This window comes from Coregonus lavaretus (assembly GCF_964263955.1).
Source record: "Coregonus lavaretus genome assembly, chromosome: 34".
In the NCBI taxonomy this organism is placed as follows: domain Eukaryota; kingdom Metazoa; phylum Chordata; class Actinopteri; order Salmoniformes; family Salmonidae; genus Coregonus; species Coregonus lavaretus.
The window spans coordinates 19,717,036-19,736,573 of NC_140021.1; the positions used below are offsets into that span (position 1 = coordinate 19,717,036).

Genomic DNA, 19,538 nt, shown 5'->3' on the forward strand with positions numbered 1-19,538 from the left:
TTAAAATGTCATCTGTTTAGCACAGTGGCTTGGCAGTCTGAAAGGCCTGTGGATGTAATGTGACATGAAAGGGATGCCAGTTTTCTGACAGCGTCTGACAAAAGCAGAGCAGTCGCTTTCAACATCTCAGCCGGCAGAAGATGTTCCCTTTAAAAAAACTCTGGTAAAGAGAAAAAGACACCAAACCACAAAGAAGACAGGAGAGAGGGAGGGAAAATAAACGAGCGATAACGATGGAAAGAGAGAGAGTCTGTCTTACGGTCGGTGGTGACTTCGTAGGGCGAGTTGAGGCGAGCGTCTCCACAGGGCGACGTGCTGATGTACATATGGAAATGGACGTTGTCCCTCAACCGGTACCCTGACTCCTTGTGCCGGACGAATATCGACTCTTCCCAGTCCTCTCGCCTTTTGCTTCAGAGAAGAAGAAAGAGAAAGAGGAGATGAGGAAGAAGAGAAGACAGATGAGAAGTGACCACTATCTATCACAGTACACACATAACCCCCCGTCTGTGTTTCAATGATGAACTGAAACAGAGGGAGAGAGCGAGTGATTACAAACACTGGCCTTCTCCCTGACCAAAGCAGTTTCTCTCTCTGTCACTGTCGGCCCCTTGAACATTACTCAGTCTGTCTCAACTGGATGATACATCACTGAGAGCAGAGGGCTGGTGGTGTGTGTGTGTTTGTGTGTGTGTGTGTGTGTGTGTGTGTATACCAGTTTCTCCTACATCATCCCTGAACGGTTGAAATGACTATGATCCTTGACTGATACTAGACACAAGGCTACCCACTAAAACTTCAGTCAGCTATTCAGCTACTGATTGTGACGTGTGACAGTAGCTGCTACTACCAACTGAGCCTGCAAATATTTGTTTTACTGAAATATACTTAAATTTCACAAATCCATATTGAACCATGCCACATGTTTACTATTTGATGCCTTGAATTCAGAGAATTCAGTTCTACCATGTACTAATATACCATTTAGATTCTTAATCTCTGGAGACATGCATTGCATGATACTAGTATATTCCCTACGACGCTTTCTGTCTCAACCCGAGTCTTTTAATAAAAAAATGTTGGGTCATTTAGCAGACACTCTTATCCAGAGCGACTTACAGTTAGTGAGTGCATACATTTTTCATACTGGCCCCCCGTGGGAAACGAACCCACAACCCTGGCGTTGCAAGCGCCATGCCCTACCAAGTGAGCTACAGGGTGAAAATATGTCAGTTATGGCATTATGTTTGGCTATTTTCATAGGACTTATCTTTCCCATTAGCTTTCTCTTGCTCAGCCGCTGAGACTCTGGCCCAGTGATTATATTATACATTGAGGAAAGACAAAAGTCAATACACTGTATTATGCTAATATGACATTAAAGGAGCTTGCCTTTTCTACTCTAATCTGACACATCAGGCTGGCAATTTAGTAGCCAGAAGGGCCTGGCAGGTAAGATTGGTTCATAGTAGCACATGATGCAATTTACCAAAGTGCTTGTGTAGGTTGGAGAATTTCAAACTAAAAACTAGAATTTTTAGAAGACTGTGTTTCTTCTCTGGTGGGGCAAACATTAGGTTTTGTAGAGGTAGTTATAGCGGTTTCACAAGCCAAAGAATGTAACGTATATCATTTTCATCAGGAATTCATGCTTTGGCACAATAACAGTCTATCTACAGTATGACACCTTGATTATGAAAATGTATTTGTTGTATAACGCTTCTCTGTTACCATGGTGCTAAGTAAGAACATAATTGTCATTTAAGCGTAGCTACAAGTTCTATAATATGATCTGATTTAGCATCTTATTTTTAGGAGCATTTAATGAACATCTTCGAAAATAACTCATGTAGAGTGGTTTAAAAACACATCCATTATATCACATTAATTTACATATCCCTCATTTTACTTGAAAGGATCATTAGTAAAACACCCATGCCTACTCTTGTACAATTCAAAGGAGACTAAATGTGATGTTATTACTGAGAGTATAGGAAGTTCATCAACACTTTACTTAATGCCTGCAGGTATAATGTTTTATTAGGTGTTATAAGCTTGTATGAGCCCTTACAATGACGCCTTATAACACTGCTTATAATATGTTACAGAAGCATTAGATGTTGTTACCTTAAGAAGAGCTCTAACTGAGAGTAGAGGTAGCGAACCAAGGCCCTTCTGGCTGTGATTTCAGCGTGACAGTCGTTAACCACCAGTCCTTGGTTACTGATGTATTCTCCCTTGATACATTTGGTCCCGGTAGATAATGCTACCACCTGGACTTGTCTCAGGTCCAAACCTGGCAAACACAGAGAGAGAAAAAAAAGGGAGATGAACATGTTTTAGAAATAAAAATAGCTTTATTACGTTTAACATATAATTTACAACTCATGACTCACACTTCATTGTGTCGTTTTGACAGAACATCATGTCATCATGTAATCAAGCGGTGTGAAAACAATGAAACAAGAGTATGTCTAGAGTCTGCATTAGTTAGGGGATAACAGTGGACTCAATCAACAATTCTCCACACCTAAATACCTTTAACCACATACCATAGGCCCTTTCTGAATGGCACTATATTCCCTATATAGGGCACTACTTTTGACCAGAGCCTGGTCAAAAGTAGTGCCCCATGTGGGGAATTGGGTGCCATTTGGGACACAGACCATATAAACACCATTTCAGACTTCAGGGGAACACTTCAGGTGAACAGTACTACCACTCTCTGAAACGTGATTGTTAGTGAACCCAAAATGAATAAACCCCCCCTTGCAGCACATAGATCCCCTCCTGCCATAGCCCTGAAACCTATTTGTTTGATTTTAATTCAAAAGCACTGTGGTTAAAAAAGGGGCTTTAGCAGCAGGATTTTTGACAGCATAAACCATGAGTGTGTGACAGGGCTGGCTCAGCATGCTTTAACCACCGTCAGTCTCCTCTTTTCTCCTCTCCTCTGCTCAGCCCGCCACAAATCTCTCCATCGCTTCACAAATTCAGGGTTCACTGCGTCCGCCGGACCTGCAGGCAACGCGGGTGCAACATATGAGCTTTTATCTGCTGTGGCCCAGATGGTATTGTAGTCAGGCAGACAGGCAGGCTAGTGTGGTGTGTGTGTGTGTGTGTGTGTGTGTGTGTGTGCGTGCGTGCAGACAGGTGACGAGCCACCTATGCCAGGTTGCCATTAACAATAAGAGCAACTCATATTGAGGTGGGGTTAAAGTCATGGCCTCTGAAATCCATTCGGCTAGCTTTGACTAACCACCGACTGACTCACTGGCTGCTTGGATAGAGCAGAGAAGGACGGAGACATATGAGATATGGTTCTTCTCATGATGAATCTCCTAGCTTCTTTATACGTTCCTGTAGCAATGCTATATTGTTGTTCCCCATGGATTTTGGATCTGTACGTTAGTCACACGGTGTATCTCAAACAGCACTGGCCCGATTTTGACCAATCTTGGGTGAATGACTATATTAGACGCAGTGTGGCCTTCTCACAGTGAACTGCTCTATTGAGACATTTTACCGGTTTCTTTGACTTGATTCTATTCCATCACAGGATAGCCTGGCATTTGTGGTCCTCTGTAGCTCAGCTGGTAGAGCACGGCACTTGTAACGCCAGGGTAGTGGGTTCGATCACCGGGACCACCCATACACAAAAATGTATGCACGCATGACTGTAAGTCGCTTTGGATAAAAGCGTCTGCTAAATGGCATATTATTATTATTATTATTATTATAGCCAACTTCCTACCCCTGTCAGGGATATAATGGTGCTATGTACTGAAAAACCTTTTGTTTAATTTATGTATACTTTTGTTAACATTGATGTTTGTTTACCGTTTTAACAGAAGTGCTTAATTTGCATTTACAAAATGTCACCAATTGGCCAGATGGTGGCGCTATAACAAGAGATTGAAAATGCTAACTTTGAAAGGTCACGCCCCTCACCCCATTTGACCTAAAGTCATGAAAAAATGGCAACGAATGACCGATCTGCACGAAACTTGATATGTGGCATCTATGGACAAATGTCTCTCAACGCAATATTTTGCAAGAACATTCATATCGACCACACGGTGGCGCTATAATGGGCGCATGTTTATATCTCTTGATCTGTTTGATGAGATTTGGCACACGTGCTCAGGGATTTGAGTCTAGCTAACCCATGAGATATCTCAGACACCACTGATCCGATTTTGACGAAACCTGGGTGAATGATGCATTTGCCATAGAGATCCACCATAGAGATCCATGATTGGCCCAAGGGGGGCGCTGCATCATTGTTGGGGGACAATATGTTTGCTGTTGCCTTGTTGATTACGAAACGGTTAGTTCTGGCCATGCAATCTGATTGGTCAAAAGTGCATTCCAGCCGTGTAGTTTTTGGATCATGGATCAGCTTAATATTGCAGATAGATTGTATCTTCTATCAATGTAATTGTCTGCATCACTTCCAATCCCCCATGTTTTTTATATATATACTCCCCTTTATTACTTTTCAACCCCGCCATCCTTTCCCTACTTGGAGTAAATTAGTGAACAACAATGCCCAGGCCTACTACTTCCGGTCTATACTTACTATCTACACCTTATGGACACAGTTAATTTTACAATAATTCTATTATATATATATATATATATATATATATATATATATATATATATATATATATATATATATATATATTTATTTATTTTTGCTCCTGAACTTCTTCTACTCTCAACCTCTCCGATCATTTTCATGATGTCCATCCGGTTTGCTTCTATATGCCATATCTTTCTAACTGTGCTCTTTCCCAAAAGCTCCCAACATACAACCTATATACTTATTATGGACACAGTATGCTTACATTATTAGCTATCTTTGTTATTATTTGTTGTTATTTGTTATTAGTCCCATCTTTCAACTCTATTCAATACCTCCCATCTATCTCTTAACACCATCCATATAGGATTTCTATTTGCCATATATATTTCAACCGTACTGTGATGTTTTACAAAAGTTCTGAACCTTTCTATTCTCATTGCTTCTACAGATTGTGAATTAAAAATAAACATTTTTGCTAAAAGTATTATTATATTATTGATCGATTGACTATGACTTTTCAGATCACCCAGTAATGCTATCTACAAGGTTAGCTCCAGGTAAATATTGCAATCCTTTAGCCATTCCTGGACCTGTGTCCAAAAACAAGCTACAAATGGACAGAACCAAAACAAATGATCTAATGATTCTGTCACAGCAAAATCTGCAGAGCTGGGAAGATTGTATCCCCCATATAAATAACATTCTATTGGTAGCAAGAATTTTATATAATAATTTAAATTGAAAGATTCTAATTTTTGAATCCAGTGTCGTTTTGCGTGTCAGTTCATAAACACTATGCCATGGGATCGGTACGTCAAAGATCTCTTCCCAACTATTTTGCAATCTATATGGGACGGCTGTCAATCCTTTGGTCCTTAAGTGAAACTGATATACTTTTTTATTTATCACAGTTTTCCTTAACCAATTATGTTCTTTAATGCAAGGCCGACAGACAAGTTCCTTACTTTCTCCCCCTTCCACTTTCCTCTTCCACTTTTGCGGTAAGGCTGCAATTATTTGGTTGTAATTTTGGGTAGAGCAGACATTTCCATATGTTTTTGTTAGCTGCATGTGCGACATAACTCCACCAGTCCTACCGATGATATCATTTACGAAGATTATACCTTTTTTTTAAAATTCTGTCAAAAAATAAAGGTTTTTTGTCAATTAGTATATTTGAATTTAACCACAATATTTGTTGCATTATTTGTTCTGTCGTTTCTGGAGGATTAAATTGAAATTGCAACCAACTTTCTATGGCTTGTTTTAGAAATAGTGATATTTGGGAGATTATTTCCTTTTCAAATAACTGCAAATGAGTTGTTGTAATCTGAATAAAGGGAAAAAGGCCTTTCTTGAACATTGGGTGAGACAATCTTACTAATTTGCTTGAGAACCAGTTCGGATTTAAGTATAACTTTTGTATGACTGAAGCTTTTAGTGATAGGTCTAATGCTTTAATATTGAATTATTTCTGTCCTCCGAATTCATATTAATTATATAAATATGCCCTTTTAATTTTGTCTGGCTTGCCGTTCCAAATAAAATTGAATATGTTTTTCTCATATAATTTAAAAAACTGTTCGCTAGGCGTAGGCAAGACCATAAGCAAATAGGTAAACTGGGATAATACTAAAGAGTTAATCAGGGTGATTTTTCCACAAATTGACAGGTATTTTCCTTTCCATGGTAGTAAGATCTTATCTATTTTTGCTAACTTTCTATTAAAATTGATTGAAGTGAGATCATTTATTTCCTTTGGGATATGTATTCCGAGTATATCCACATCACCATCAGACCATTTTATTGGTAAACTACATGGTAATGTAAAAATTGTATTTTTTAGTGATCCAATAAGTAATATAGTACATTTGTCATAATTTGGTTGTAATCCAGAGAGGTTAGAAAATATATCTAGATCCTCTATGAGGCTGTGGAGGGATTCTAGTTGTGGATTTAAAAGAAAACATGAATCATCAGCGTACAATGACACCTTTGTTTTTAAGCCCTGTATTTCTAATCCTCTGATATTATTATTGGATCTGATTTTAATAGCTAACATCTCGATGGCCGTGATGTTAGCCGTGTTAGCCGTGAATCACTGTATGATCAGTCCGCTAACAGTAGCAAACCAATGCAACAATGGGCAGCTGAGTCAGCTAGATTAGAGAAAGAATGAAGTCATGAATGAATAAATGATGCTCTTTGGTTGTAGAAACTCCACTAACACAATCAATCAGAAAGAGAGGAGCCCTGGCTAGCTCATAGTGGAACACTGCAACACCAGCCCAGCCTAGCCCAGGGAACCCATGCCAGGACCTACAAGATTAATGTTAAGGACAAACCAGATGCTGGCTGCTCCTGCTCTGTTATGTCAGCTAGTGCCTGCTCTGCATGTGCTCAGTAGCCAAGCCAAAACCATAATGCAGGTTATGAGTGCCAAGTTGAGAAGGAACAGATCCTTTACCTCTAGCAGCATATTTTGAAACACCTAAACCTAGATTTCTGCATCCCAAATGGCACCCTATTCCAACTTCTTTTGGAACGTACCCCTAGATCGAAATTGTTTCCTCAGGACTAGTCTATGTGGGGGAATAGCTTTGTCCAATAACCCCACCATGGTTCATCCTCTGTTATGTCATCTACAGTGCCAGGTTTAGTCTCAGTGTGGAAGCCAACCAACACCTCCAGGTCTCATCTATCCTCCACATCACCGCTGAGCATGCAGCAACATGCCTTGTTCTGGGGAGATAATACAAGTTAAAAGTGCCAACTGCAACACCCTTTTTTTCTCTCCTTTTTCTCTGATGTTCCACTTAGCAATTGTTTAGATCCATTTTGCGGGGGATAATTTCTCCTAGCTGCTCTTTATCTTACCATGAAATTGCCACCAAGCCACCTCTGAGAGGAAAAAGAGAGAGATATAGAGAGAAAGAGAGCGTGAGAGTGCGTGAGAGAGATTTTAAGTGGGGTTAATAGCTACCATCAAGCAGGTATTTTCCAAATTAGGTTTGTCTCATCAGTTTCTATCATCATAAGACTATTATCATAAGGAAGCCTTCTTGAGTAACTAACTTCAGTCATAATTCAGTTTAGTAAAAGGGTATTAAATGATACACAGTCTATTATAAAGATCAACTTTCCAATTCTCTACTTTGGTATCAACTCAACTAAATCAAGTTTTTATTCTTTATTCACAGACCATTCCAGTTTCTTTGTCGGTATGTCTCTAATAGCTTGGCACATCTAGCCACTGGGATTTTTGCCCATTCTTCAAGGCAAAACTGCTCCAGCTCCTTCAAGTTGGATGGGTTCCGCTGGTGTACAGCAGTCTTTAAGTCATTCCACAGATTTTCAATTGGATTGAGGTCTGGCCTTTGACTAGGCCATTCCAAGACATGTAAATGTTTCCCCTTAAACCACTTGAGTGTTGCTTTAGCAGTATGCTTAGGGTCATTGTCCTGCTGGAAGGTGAACCTCCGTCCCAGTCTCAAATCTCTGGAAGACTGAAACAGGTTTCCCTCAAAAATGTCCCTGTATTTAGCGCCATCCATCATTCTTTCAATTCTGACCAGTTTCTCAGTCCCTGCCGATGAAAAACATTGGTGTTCTCTGGGTGATGAGAGGTGTTGGGTTTGCGCCAGACATAGCGCTGTCCTTGATGGCCAAAAACCTACATTTTAGCCTCATCTGACCAGAGTACCTTCTTCCATATAACTGTAAGTCGCTCTGGATAAGAGCGTCTGCTAAATGACTAAAATGTAAATGTAATGTTTGGGGAGTCTCCCACATGCCTTTTGGCGAACACCAAACGTGTTTGCTTATTTTTTTCTTTAAGCAATGGCTTCTTTCTGGCCACTCTTCCGTAAAGCCCAGCTCTGTGGCGTGTACGGCTTAAATTGGTCCTATGGACAGATATCTCCAATCTCCGCTGTGGAGCTTTGCAGCCCTCCTGTAGCTCAGTTGGTAGAGCATGGCGCTTGCAACGCCAGGGATGTGGGTTTGATTCCCACAGGGGGCCAGTATGAAAAATTTATGCACTCACTAACTGTAAGTCGCTCTGGATAAGAGCGTCTGCTAAATTACTAAAATGTAAAAATTTAAATGTTATCTTTGGTCCCTTTGTTGCCTCTCTGATTAATGCCCTCCTTGCCTGGTCCGTGAGTTTTGGTGGGCGGCCCTCTCTTGGCAGGTTTGTTGTGGTGCCATATTCGTTCAATTTTTTTATAATGGATTTAATGGTGCTCCGTGGGATGTTCAAAGTTTCAGATATTGTTTTAAAACCCAACCCTGATCTGTACTTCTCCACAACGTTGTCCCTGACCTGTTTGGAGAGCTCCTTGGTCTTCATGGTGCCGCTTGCTTGGTGGTGCCCCTTGCTTAGTGGTGTTGCAGACTCTGGGGCCTTTCAGAACAGGTGTATATATACTGAGATCATGTGACAGATCATGTGACACTTAGATTGCACACAGGTGGACTTTATTTAACTAATTATGTGACTTCTGAAGGTAATTGATTGCACCAGATCTTATTTAGGGGCTTCATAGCAAAGGAGGTGAATACATATGCACGCACCACTTTTCCGTTATTTATTTTTTCAATTTTTTTTAAACAAGTTATTTTTTTCATTTCACTTCACCAATTTGGACTATTTTGTGTATGTCCATTACATGAAATACAAAAAAAATCCATTTAAATTAAAGGTTGTAATGCAACAAAATAGGAAAATACGCCAAGGGGTATGAATACTTTTGCAAGGCACTGTATATACTGAACAAAAATATAAATGCAACATGCAACAATTTAAACGATTTTATTGAGTTACAGTTCATATAAGGAAATCAGTCAATTTAAATAAATTCATTAGGCCCTAATCGATGGACTTCACATGACTGGGCAGGGAGCCAGGCCCACCCACTGGGGAGCCAGGCCCAGCCAATCAGAATGAGTTTTTCCCCAAAAAAGGGCTTTATTACAGACATAAATACTCCTCAGTTTCATCAGCTGTACGGGTGGCTGGTCTCAGACGATCCCACAGGTGAAGAAGCCGGATGTGGAGGTTCTGGGCTGGCGTGGTTACACGTGGTCTGCGGTTGTGAGGCCGGTTGGACGTACTGCCAAATTCTCTAAAACGACGTTGGAGGCGGCTTATGGTAGAGAAATTAACATTACATTCTCTAGCAACAACTCTGGTGGACATTCCTGCAGTCAGCATGCCAATTGCACACTCCCTCAAAACTTGAGACATCTGTGGCATCGTGTTGTGTGACAAAACTGCACATTTTAGAGTGGCCTTTTATTGTCCCCAGCACAAGGTGAACCTGTGTAATGATCATGCTGTTTAATCAGCTTCTTGATAGGAGAAATGCTCACGAACAGGGATGTTAACTAATTTGTTCACAAAATTTGACAGAAATAAGCTTTTTGTGCATATGGAAAATTAATGGGATCTTTTATTTCAGCTCATGGGACATGGCACCAACACTTTACATGTTGCATTTATATTTTTGTTCAGTATATACAGTGCAATCGGAAGGTATTCAGACCCCTTGACTTTTTCGACATTATGTTGCGTTACAGCCTTAGTCTAAAATGGATTCAATCTTTTTTTTCCCTCATCAATCTACACACAATACCCCATAATGACAAACAAAACCAGGTTTTTAGAAATTGTTGCACATTTATAAAAAATAAGAAACTAAATATCCTATTTACATAAGTATTCAGACCCTTTACTCAGTAATTTGTTGAAGCATATGTGTTATTTCATAGTTTTGATGTCTTCACTATTATTCTACAATGTAGAAAATAGTAAAAATAAAGAGAAACCCTTGAATGAGTAGGTGTTCTAAAACTTTTGACCGGTAGTAAAATACACTAAAATCACCAGGAATTCAGCTAAAATTAGTTTAATTTAGGAAATCTGTTCCCAAGTATTACCACAAATATTGTTTTTTACATATGTGATCGTGGCTCAACGTAATCAATGACTGTTATTTTCAAATCCAGTCTCTTTTTGGGCTTAGTTGTGGTCAATTTGCATTGTACAAAATATAATCATTAAGTTCAGGCCCCCCGACCATCCTCTCCAAGCAGAGGAGGCAACAACAGATTACAAAAAGTATAAAGAGAGAGAAATCTTCTGTGGAAATGGATACCCACCACCAGACTTCAAACCATAAAAAGCAATAATTCACTACTTGCTTCTTCTCACTCTCTGAACTGTTTCTATTTAATCTCCTATGATTTCACTCTGTGGAAGAGAGACTCACATATCCCAACTGAATTACAGGCTGTGTTAAAACATCTCCATACCAAACAGGTAGTCAATAAAACGACTTTGGCATGCTTTCCAAGGGGAACTCTGATGTCTTAAACTCATTTCCATCTCCAAGGACCAACACTATCTTAGATACAAATGAAATTATCCGCACCTTCTAACCCAATGTGTTTTCTGTTTACTTTGCCTTCTATAGCCACATAACCAATAAGAGCCTCGCTGTGCCAGTGACAAATCAAATCTCGCCCAGGTTGGAATTGTCTCCACAGGCCTTGAATGGGAGTATGTTGGGCGGGAGGGGTAGGAGGGGTGCTGTGGTTCAAAGTTGCGTCCCTCTATTAATATACCGGTGGTGCGTGCACACTTCTGAGATACCCAATAGATGTTCAGAGAGAGAGAGAGAGGGGGAACAGAAAACAGAACCCCTAGTGTTCCTGTCAAGTTTGTGTCTGCTGCCTGCTAGCTCGCTATAGCTCTCGCGCTCTCTCTCTCTCACAATCACAATTACTTGGGCAGCTCCAGCTACAGCTGTGTATGCGTCTGGATCTTTGAAGATAACACTGCCTATTAATAAACAAAAAGTAGCAATTATTGAGCGTCAGGGAGAGTAGCGGAATAAGATTAGGTCAAGGCGAGCCGGGTCTCAGTGAAGTCTAAATTGATGAGCCGCCGCTCTCAACACAGACAGACTGGTGGAGATACTGATCCATCCTCACCAGCCACCACACAGCCATCACACTGAGCCCTGCAGACTGCAGCCAGGCAAAGCGATAAAGCTCTCCACTTAAGCACACTACAGCTCTGTGTGGGAGATGAGAGCTAGGGCCCAATGTAAATACCAGGTGGAGATAAAGACAGGATGCGTCCCAAATGACACCCTATTCCCCTTATAGTGCACTGCTTTTGACCAGGGCCCTTAGCTGTATAAAGGGAATAGAGTGCCGTTTGGGACACGGTTAAAATGTCTATATGAGATATAAATTCATAATTCTGTTTAAAATACATATTATTGAAGCACTGAATTGACATTTTGTTTATTAATTCTCTTAATTCACTTGGCTAATAGGCTTATAGGGTTATTAGTTTCTAAAAGACACAGATTGTGTGTGAGGGCCCAATACAAATACCAGGTGAGGAGAAAGACTGGGAACAACAGTCACAACAAAGTGTGTTTACAATGGACATTTTAATGGCTTTTGTTGGCTAATAGGGCTATCGTCCAGTTTTTAGACATTAATAACACAGTATTGCACTCCTGACGATTGACAGTAATAAGAAAGTCATTGAGGGAGTTAAACACTTCTGTAGTTCTCTAAAACCAGCGGAGCTACTGTCAAACCGACAGGAGTATAGGTACTGTAGCACGGTGTATAGCTGGATGAGTGACACGGGTACAATGTCTGTATATGTATATGACGCTCTGCAGGTGCACGAGGATGCAGTCTCTCGCTCTCTCTCTCTTTCTCTCTCTCTCTCTCTCTATATATATATATATATATATTTATATATAGTTGAAGTCGGAAGTTTACATACACCTTAGCCAAGTACATTTAAACTCAGTTTTTCGCAATTCCTGACATTTAATCCTAGTAAAAATTCCCTGTCTTAGGTCAGTTAAGATCACCACTAAGAATGTGAAATGTCAGAATAATAGTAGAGAGAATGATTTATTTCAGCTTTAATTTCTTTCATCACATTCTCAGTGGGTCAGAAGTTTACATACACTCAATTAGTATTTGGTAGCATTGCCTTTAAATTATTTAACTTGGGTCAAACGTTTCGGGTTGCCTTCCACAGGCTTCCCACAATAAGTTGGGTGAATTTTGGCCCATTCCTCCTGACAGCTAGTGTAACTGAGTCAGGTTTGTAGGCCTCCTTGCTCGCACACGCTTTTGCAGTTCTGCCCACACATTTTCTATAGGATTGAGGTCAGGGCTTTGTGATGGCCACTCCAATACCATGGCTTTGTTGTCCTTAAGCCATTTTGCTACAACTTTGGAAGTATGCTTGGGGTCATTGTCCATTTGGAAGACCCATTTGCGACCAAGCTTTAACTTCCTGACTGAGGTCTTGAGATGTTGCTTCAATATATCCACATAATTTTCCTTCCTCATGATGCCATCTATTTTGTGAAGTGCATCAGTCCCTCCTGCAGCAAAGCACCCCCACAGCATGATGCTGCCATCCCCGTGCTTCACGATTGGGATGGTGTTCTTCGGCTTGCATGCTTCCCCCCTTTTCCTCCAAACATAACAATGGTCATTATGGCCAAACAGTTCTATTTTTGTTTCATCAGACCAGAGGACTGATTTCTCCAAAAAGTACGATCTTTGTCCCCATGTGCAGTTGCAAACCGTAGTCTGGCTTTTTTATGGCGGTTTTGGATCAGTGGCATCTTCCTTGATGAGAGGCCTTTCAGGTTATGTCGATATAGGACTAGTTTTACTGTGGATATAGATAATTTTGTACATGTTTCCTCCAGCATCCTTTGCTGTTGTTCTGGGATTGATTTGCACTTTTCGCACCAAAGTACGTTCATCTCTAGGAGACAGAACGCGTCTCCTTCCTGAGTGGTATGACGGCTGCGTGGTCCCATGGTGTTTATACTTGCGTACTATTGTTTGTACAGATGAACGTGGTACCTTCAGGCGTTTGGAAATTGCTCCCAAGGATGAACCAGACTTGTGGAGGTCTACAATTTTTCTTTTGATTTTCCCATGATGTCAAGCAAAGAGGCACTGAGATTGAAGGTAGGCCTTGAAATACATCCACAGGTACAACTCCAATTGACTCAAATTATGTGAATTAGCCTATCAGAAGCTTCTAAAGCCATGACATCATTTTCTGGAATTTTCCAAGCTGTTTAAAGGCACAGTCAACTTAGTGTATGTAAACTTCTGACCCACTGGAATTGTGATACAGTGAATTATAAGTGAAATAATCTGTCTGTAAACAATTGTTGGAAAAATGACTTGTGCCATGCACAAAGTAGATGTCCTAACCGACTTGCCAAAACTATAGTTTGTTAACAATACATTTGTGGAGTGGTTGAAAAACGAGTGTATGTAAACTTCCGACTTCAACTGTACATATATATATACATATTTTTTTCCTGTTTAAAAATGTAATGTGATATAAAAGTCAAGGAAATGTGCCATACCTCTGGTCATTACGATACCTGCCAGGGCTCTGAGTCGTGCATGCATGGGGGTGCAGCTGTCTGCCAGTTCGTGGTATTTCTCCCTCACCAAGCGGAATATTGAATCGGCAAAGTCCTGCAAGACACAATCAGTTTCTTTATTTCGATAGACATGGTTTAAAACATATTGTTTTCATATTGGTTAGATACCTTGAAGAAAAAAAAGAAATGTTATTGTTAAGAGGTGTTATTTATACAGATTTGCCTAGCAACAGTCATAGTTAACCAGAGGTGTGGAGGTACTAAGAGGGTCTCAGGCGATGCTTATGACAGACATGATTACACTAGTTAAGTCAATTTCACATTTAAATTTACACTAGAAAAGGTAGGAACACACAAATTGATTCAGGCAAGAGTTAACATTTAATCATAGACCTCCCCTCCCTCTGATTATCCAACACAAATGCATAGCCACACAAAAAGTAACCGGGTGAACAAGAAGAAAACAATTTGTTGTCTAAAGCACTCTCACTAATTAATTGTTAGGGTTCGTTCTGTGACATGGGCACTAACTCTGATGAGCCATCTGTGCGTTTAGCCAAGGTATAAGTACATAACAATCTGCCTATTGAGAAACACAGTAGCCCAGTCAAGCCTAGCCACCCCTGTTCCCTCCAAAAACCTTATGTAGACCAAAGTAACCAGCCCTTCCTCAGACAGCCTACTGTAGCCAACTGAAGCCACCCATTCTATCAACTAAAATATGTTGCCAACCTGTGCACAGTTGAACATCTCAAGCCCCGTGCCTGGTGTTGAAGTGATTCTGCGTAATAATCATCAGCTTAGTCTCTCAGTCTCTCACCCTGGCCAAGTAGAGATTACAATGTGGTGTGAGAGAGAGAGAGAGAGAGAGCCTCTGTCCCTTAGCAGTTAGCAGCTGAAAGATTGAGCAGATAGCCGATAGCTCAGAGGACATAGACAGACACGGTGGCGACCGCTTAAAGAACAGAGAGGGAGAAAAAAAGGAAAAGAAAAACGATTAGGGAGCATACTTCTCTTTATGGCCTCGTCGTGAAACGCTCCTCTCACACCTGGAGGAGGTAATGGTGACAAGGGCGTTCACAGATTGTGGCGTTCTCAGGGGAAGCTGTAAGGCGGCTGGTGGTGGTGCTACACTGTCACCAACGCACCGCCACCAACAGCCTCATGGGTAGAAAGGACCAGCATGCCCTGGGGGAGAGCTGATATCTCCCATGGTGCCTCTGCGCATACTTAGGATCTAGAATGGTGAGAAACATACCGCTCTGATCTATCACTATAAGATGACTACATAAAAATTACACTGTATGTGAGTCATTGGGTGGTTTGTAATGGAGAAAAGTAAAGTGCTTGTGACCGTTCAAGACACCAGGCAACTGGGAGGTGTCATCTTCAGGGAGAAACAGAGAGACTGTGGTGGCATGATGCTATGCTATGATTCTCTTCACCTCTGTACAGCATTATGACTTGTTGTCACACTCTAAGAACTTCAACCAAACATAGATTTCTGTTCTGGCAATGTGATAGGCCAACACGTTAAAAACAGTTGTCAAGCTCCTAGTCATAGATTAGAATGATAATGTGCTGCCAGCCAGTAAAGTATCTGAGTGGCTTGAGAGGTTAAAATCCCTGAAAACAAGCACATGTGCTGTCCTTCTTTTCTCATAGTGAGATCTAACCAACTGTAAGAATACTGTTGTTGGTTGTGGCAGAATTGGCTTCTTGTGTCTCGATTGGTCACAATTGAACTATGTCAAGTCCTTTGCCACTTTTAAGTATTTTATTCATGACATTATGGGGGTTAAAGGGAACTGGCAGGTGTTTCTGGCCCTCAGAACCAAGGTGCAATGTTCTCTAGCATCATACCCTGCTTTCTCCTCCCCTCTCTTCCTCTTCTCCTCTCCTCTCCCCCGCCTCTCCTCCACAGACCTGTGGACGTCTGATCTGATCTTGAGGTGAGACATTATGTGCCATGACTTTCAACCCAACCAGACTCAGAGCCCATTACTTTCTCTCTCACGTATAGCAATGTTGGGGAAACTACGTGACTCCCTGTATCTTTAGCTCTTGTTACCACCGCTCTCTCCCCCTCTCTCTCTGATGGTAGCTTGGTGCCACTACCACCCACCACTGCCACCCTTATGGGGGTAATGTTGCTGAATTACAGGGCCAAGAAGCTTGCTACACAGTAATGTGCACACAGAGGAGAGGAGGAGGAGGAGAGGAGGAGGAGAGGAAAGGAGGTCCACCTCCCAACTGACTACTCTCCCCCTGGATGCACAACGAGGTTAATGACTCTATCAGCTAGACCCTAGCTACTTCTCACCGTTTAAAATGTCACACATATTTGGTGGAGAAAGCCAGCAAACACCATCTAATAGCTGTACTAGCTTGTTCATATAGGGAAATGGAAACAAGGCATAGAGCTTGTTGCGAAGTTTCAATAGAGGCCATTCAATGCAACATTACCCTAGCCTCAGGTGGTGAAAAATAAAGTTTGAATGACAACTAGGTGACATTTTCCACATCATTTGGTATTCAGGACATTGGAGGCAAAGGGAAATGTTGTTCTGTTTGATTCAGAGGGACTCTGGCAGTTGAGAGGGGACAAAATGTTTATGACAATCACAGAGCAGCACTGTAGTGCCTAAACACACCGCAGTACCGTCGAGCCAAGGCAGACAGGGAAGGCTGTCAGGGAGATTGGCTGTGACAGTTGTAAAGACTCTGAGGCTATGCTGAGAGAGAGAGAGAGAGAGAGAGAGAGAGAGAGAGAGAGAGAGAGAGAGAGAGAGAGAGAGAGAGAGAGAGAGAGAGAGAGAGAGAGAGAGAGAGAGAGAGAGAGAGAGAGAGAGAGAGAGAGAGAGAGAGAGAGAGAGAGAGAGAGAGAGAGAGAGAGGTGCATTATAAACACACAGAGATGAGGGGACTGACTTAACTGACTGTACATGGATATATAGACTGAGAGGTGAAACGTAGGTTAAGGGGCAAATATGTTTGGGTCCCTATAGGTATATGACTATGACTATATCTGATCAACTTTCATGGCGAAAGTGTAACTGCAAATGAATAGTGACACTGAACAGTAATATGTCCAAAAAAGATTCTAAACGAACAAGGTTCCATAAAATGTGATGCAGCTGTTTAATTTTTAACATATTAGCAGAAATCTAGAATGTAAAACATGAACCAGAAGGACATAAAACATAACTAACATACAACATCTCCTGATAAAAGTCTGCTCTACTAACTAGACCTACTAATAGTTTCACATTTATCTCCAAGGTAATGTTGAATGTCATTGCCAATTCTCCTGCCGTCTCCGTCTCCCTCAGAAGTCAATATTGTGCCAGGAACACAAATGTCAATGGGGACATTTTCTCCACTGATCCCTGACCCAGAAGTCTACCCAGAAGTCTTTATCTACATCCTAAATGGCACCCTATTCCCTATACAGTGCCCTACTTTTGACCAGGGTTCATAGGGCTCTGGTCAAAGGTAGTGCACAATATAGGGAATGGGGTGTCATTTGGGACACACACTTTTCCCTCTCTGGTGGCCCGTGGGGCTGACGGGGAGAACTAAAACACACTGCATAATCTACTATGAAGGGAAAATATTGTAGGTTAATACTAAGCAGGATGTGGCAATACTGCTAGCTGATAACCATGCTCCAGGTGTCAATTGAGGATTATCTCTCTCTCTCTCTCTCTCTCTCTCTCTCTCTCTCTCTCTCTCTCTCTGTCTCTCTCTCTCTCCTCACCTTCCCACAGTGAGGTTTTCCTCTATTTAATGTACTGTAAGTGGCTTTAGGAGATAATTCTGTTACCATGGCTACGTTATATTACACTATATTTGACAACGTTAGTCGATTTCAAAGTAAAAGTCTAATACGTTGAAATTGATTTAATGTGTTTAATCCTAAAACCCTATCCACACCAAATTGAATGGGCCAACTCTAAAATAACCTACCTCTGTAGTCTTTTAAATAAAATTCATAAGCAGGGAATTCCCTATCCTAATCATCTAAAAGGACTCTGGAAAACTGCAGAGGTGGTAGAGGCAATTAACGCCGGTCATTGTGTGTGGGGTCATTAGCATGCGTTACCAGCAGCACATCCATGACGGCAGAGAGCATTGCCATCTCCAGTTCAAGAAAATACAATCATATGTCTGTACGAGTGGAGGCCATTTTTTCACCCCATGCTGTCGCTATGGCTTATCTGGTGCCACCAGAGCAGCGATGGCTGCATAAAAATGGGGCCATGTCTTATATTTCTTTATAGAGGTATTTAACAATTCATTCTCCAAGTTTTAATAGTGTCTTCCTCCTGCCTCTATTTCATCCCTCCCTCGCCCCTGCCGCCGCGTGCGAGGCTTTTGAAAGGCGATATCCGTTCAACGTGTGAAACCTTGCCTCGGGGGCTTTTTATATTCTCAAAGTGCCAGGCACCCGCAGCGAGACAGATTCTCCTCTTGTTTGTACTCTATAACCTGTATCATTAGATACTCTCTCTCTCTCTCTCCATCTTTCTCTGTCTCCATCTATCTCTCCATCTCTCTCGCTTTCTCCCTCCATCTCTCTCTCTCTCTCTCTCTCTCTCTCTCTCTCTCTTTCGCTCTCTCTCTTCTAAAGCTCCATCATAGACACCCAACATGCTGATATTTCTCTCCTTTCTTCTCTCGTGCTGTTGGTTCTCTTTTGTTTTGCTACAACAGACAACTTCGTGTGACAAGAGTACTGGCTGGAAGATGAACTGTGTACAGATTTGCGAGCCGTGCACTGCTGCCGTGCTGCCTCAAACCATGTCCAACCTTTCCTAGTATCATGTCCAGATGGCCATGCAGCCTGCGGAACAGATTTCTACCCCACCATGCTTTTAGCATCATCAGCAGGGTGTTGTCAGTCAGATCGGCCAGGCTGTGCCACAATCATTAGGAAAAAAGCTTTTTCCTATCAACCACATGCTTGATTTAGAGCAGGAAGAAAAGAGTGATGAAAGAGGGTAAAAAGGGAAGGAGGGTAAGGGCATGTTATCTGGTTCTGGTTCTGTGCCTCCTGTCCTTGTTTCCACGGTTGGGGGAAGAGCTGGGCTGCGACACCGCCGAGAGGTTGGCGCCGACAATGCACCTGCCGAACCCACATTGTGATTTCACATTGTTTTCTGTAAACGGCCGATCTAGAAAGATAAACTCGTAACCACATTGGGGTTAGAGCCAGAGCCAGGGCAGAGCCAGATCAAGGTGACCCATTAGGATGTGACCTACATATATATCAACCAGCTCTATAAGGATTAATTAATGATGTCAGATGTAATAAAGATGAAGGTTTAAGGGCAGCGCTGCATCCTTTACATACTCTCTCAGAGAAACAGAGAGATATACTGCGAGCAGACAGGCAAGGCAGGTGAAGAGTGTGTGTGTTTGTGTGTGATGTCAGGTTCAGGTGATCATGTCAGAAGGCGTCTCGCTGGCGTTGCCTGCCTTCC

General features: G+C 41.6%; 1 protein-coding gene across 1 annotated transcript in view; it reads right to left on the reverse strand.

Annotated features, from left to right (window-relative positions):
- The window catches only part of adarb2 (adenosine deaminase RNA specific B2 (inactive)), a gene marked incomplete at both ends in the record, with an annotated part of 213,707 nt that overhangs the window by 18,477 nt on the left and 175,692 nt on the right, over window positions 1-19,538 (reverse strand). Inside the window, 3 exons of the mRNA XM_084152155.1 lie at window positions 260-411; window positions 2,128-2,296; window positions 14,032-14,146. Coding sequence (XP_084008281.1) covers window positions 260-411; window positions 2,128-2,296; window positions 14,032-14,146 — 436 coding nt within the window. The remainder of the gene's footprint in view (window positions 1-259; window positions 412-2,127; window positions 2,297-14,031; window positions 14,147-19,538) is intronic.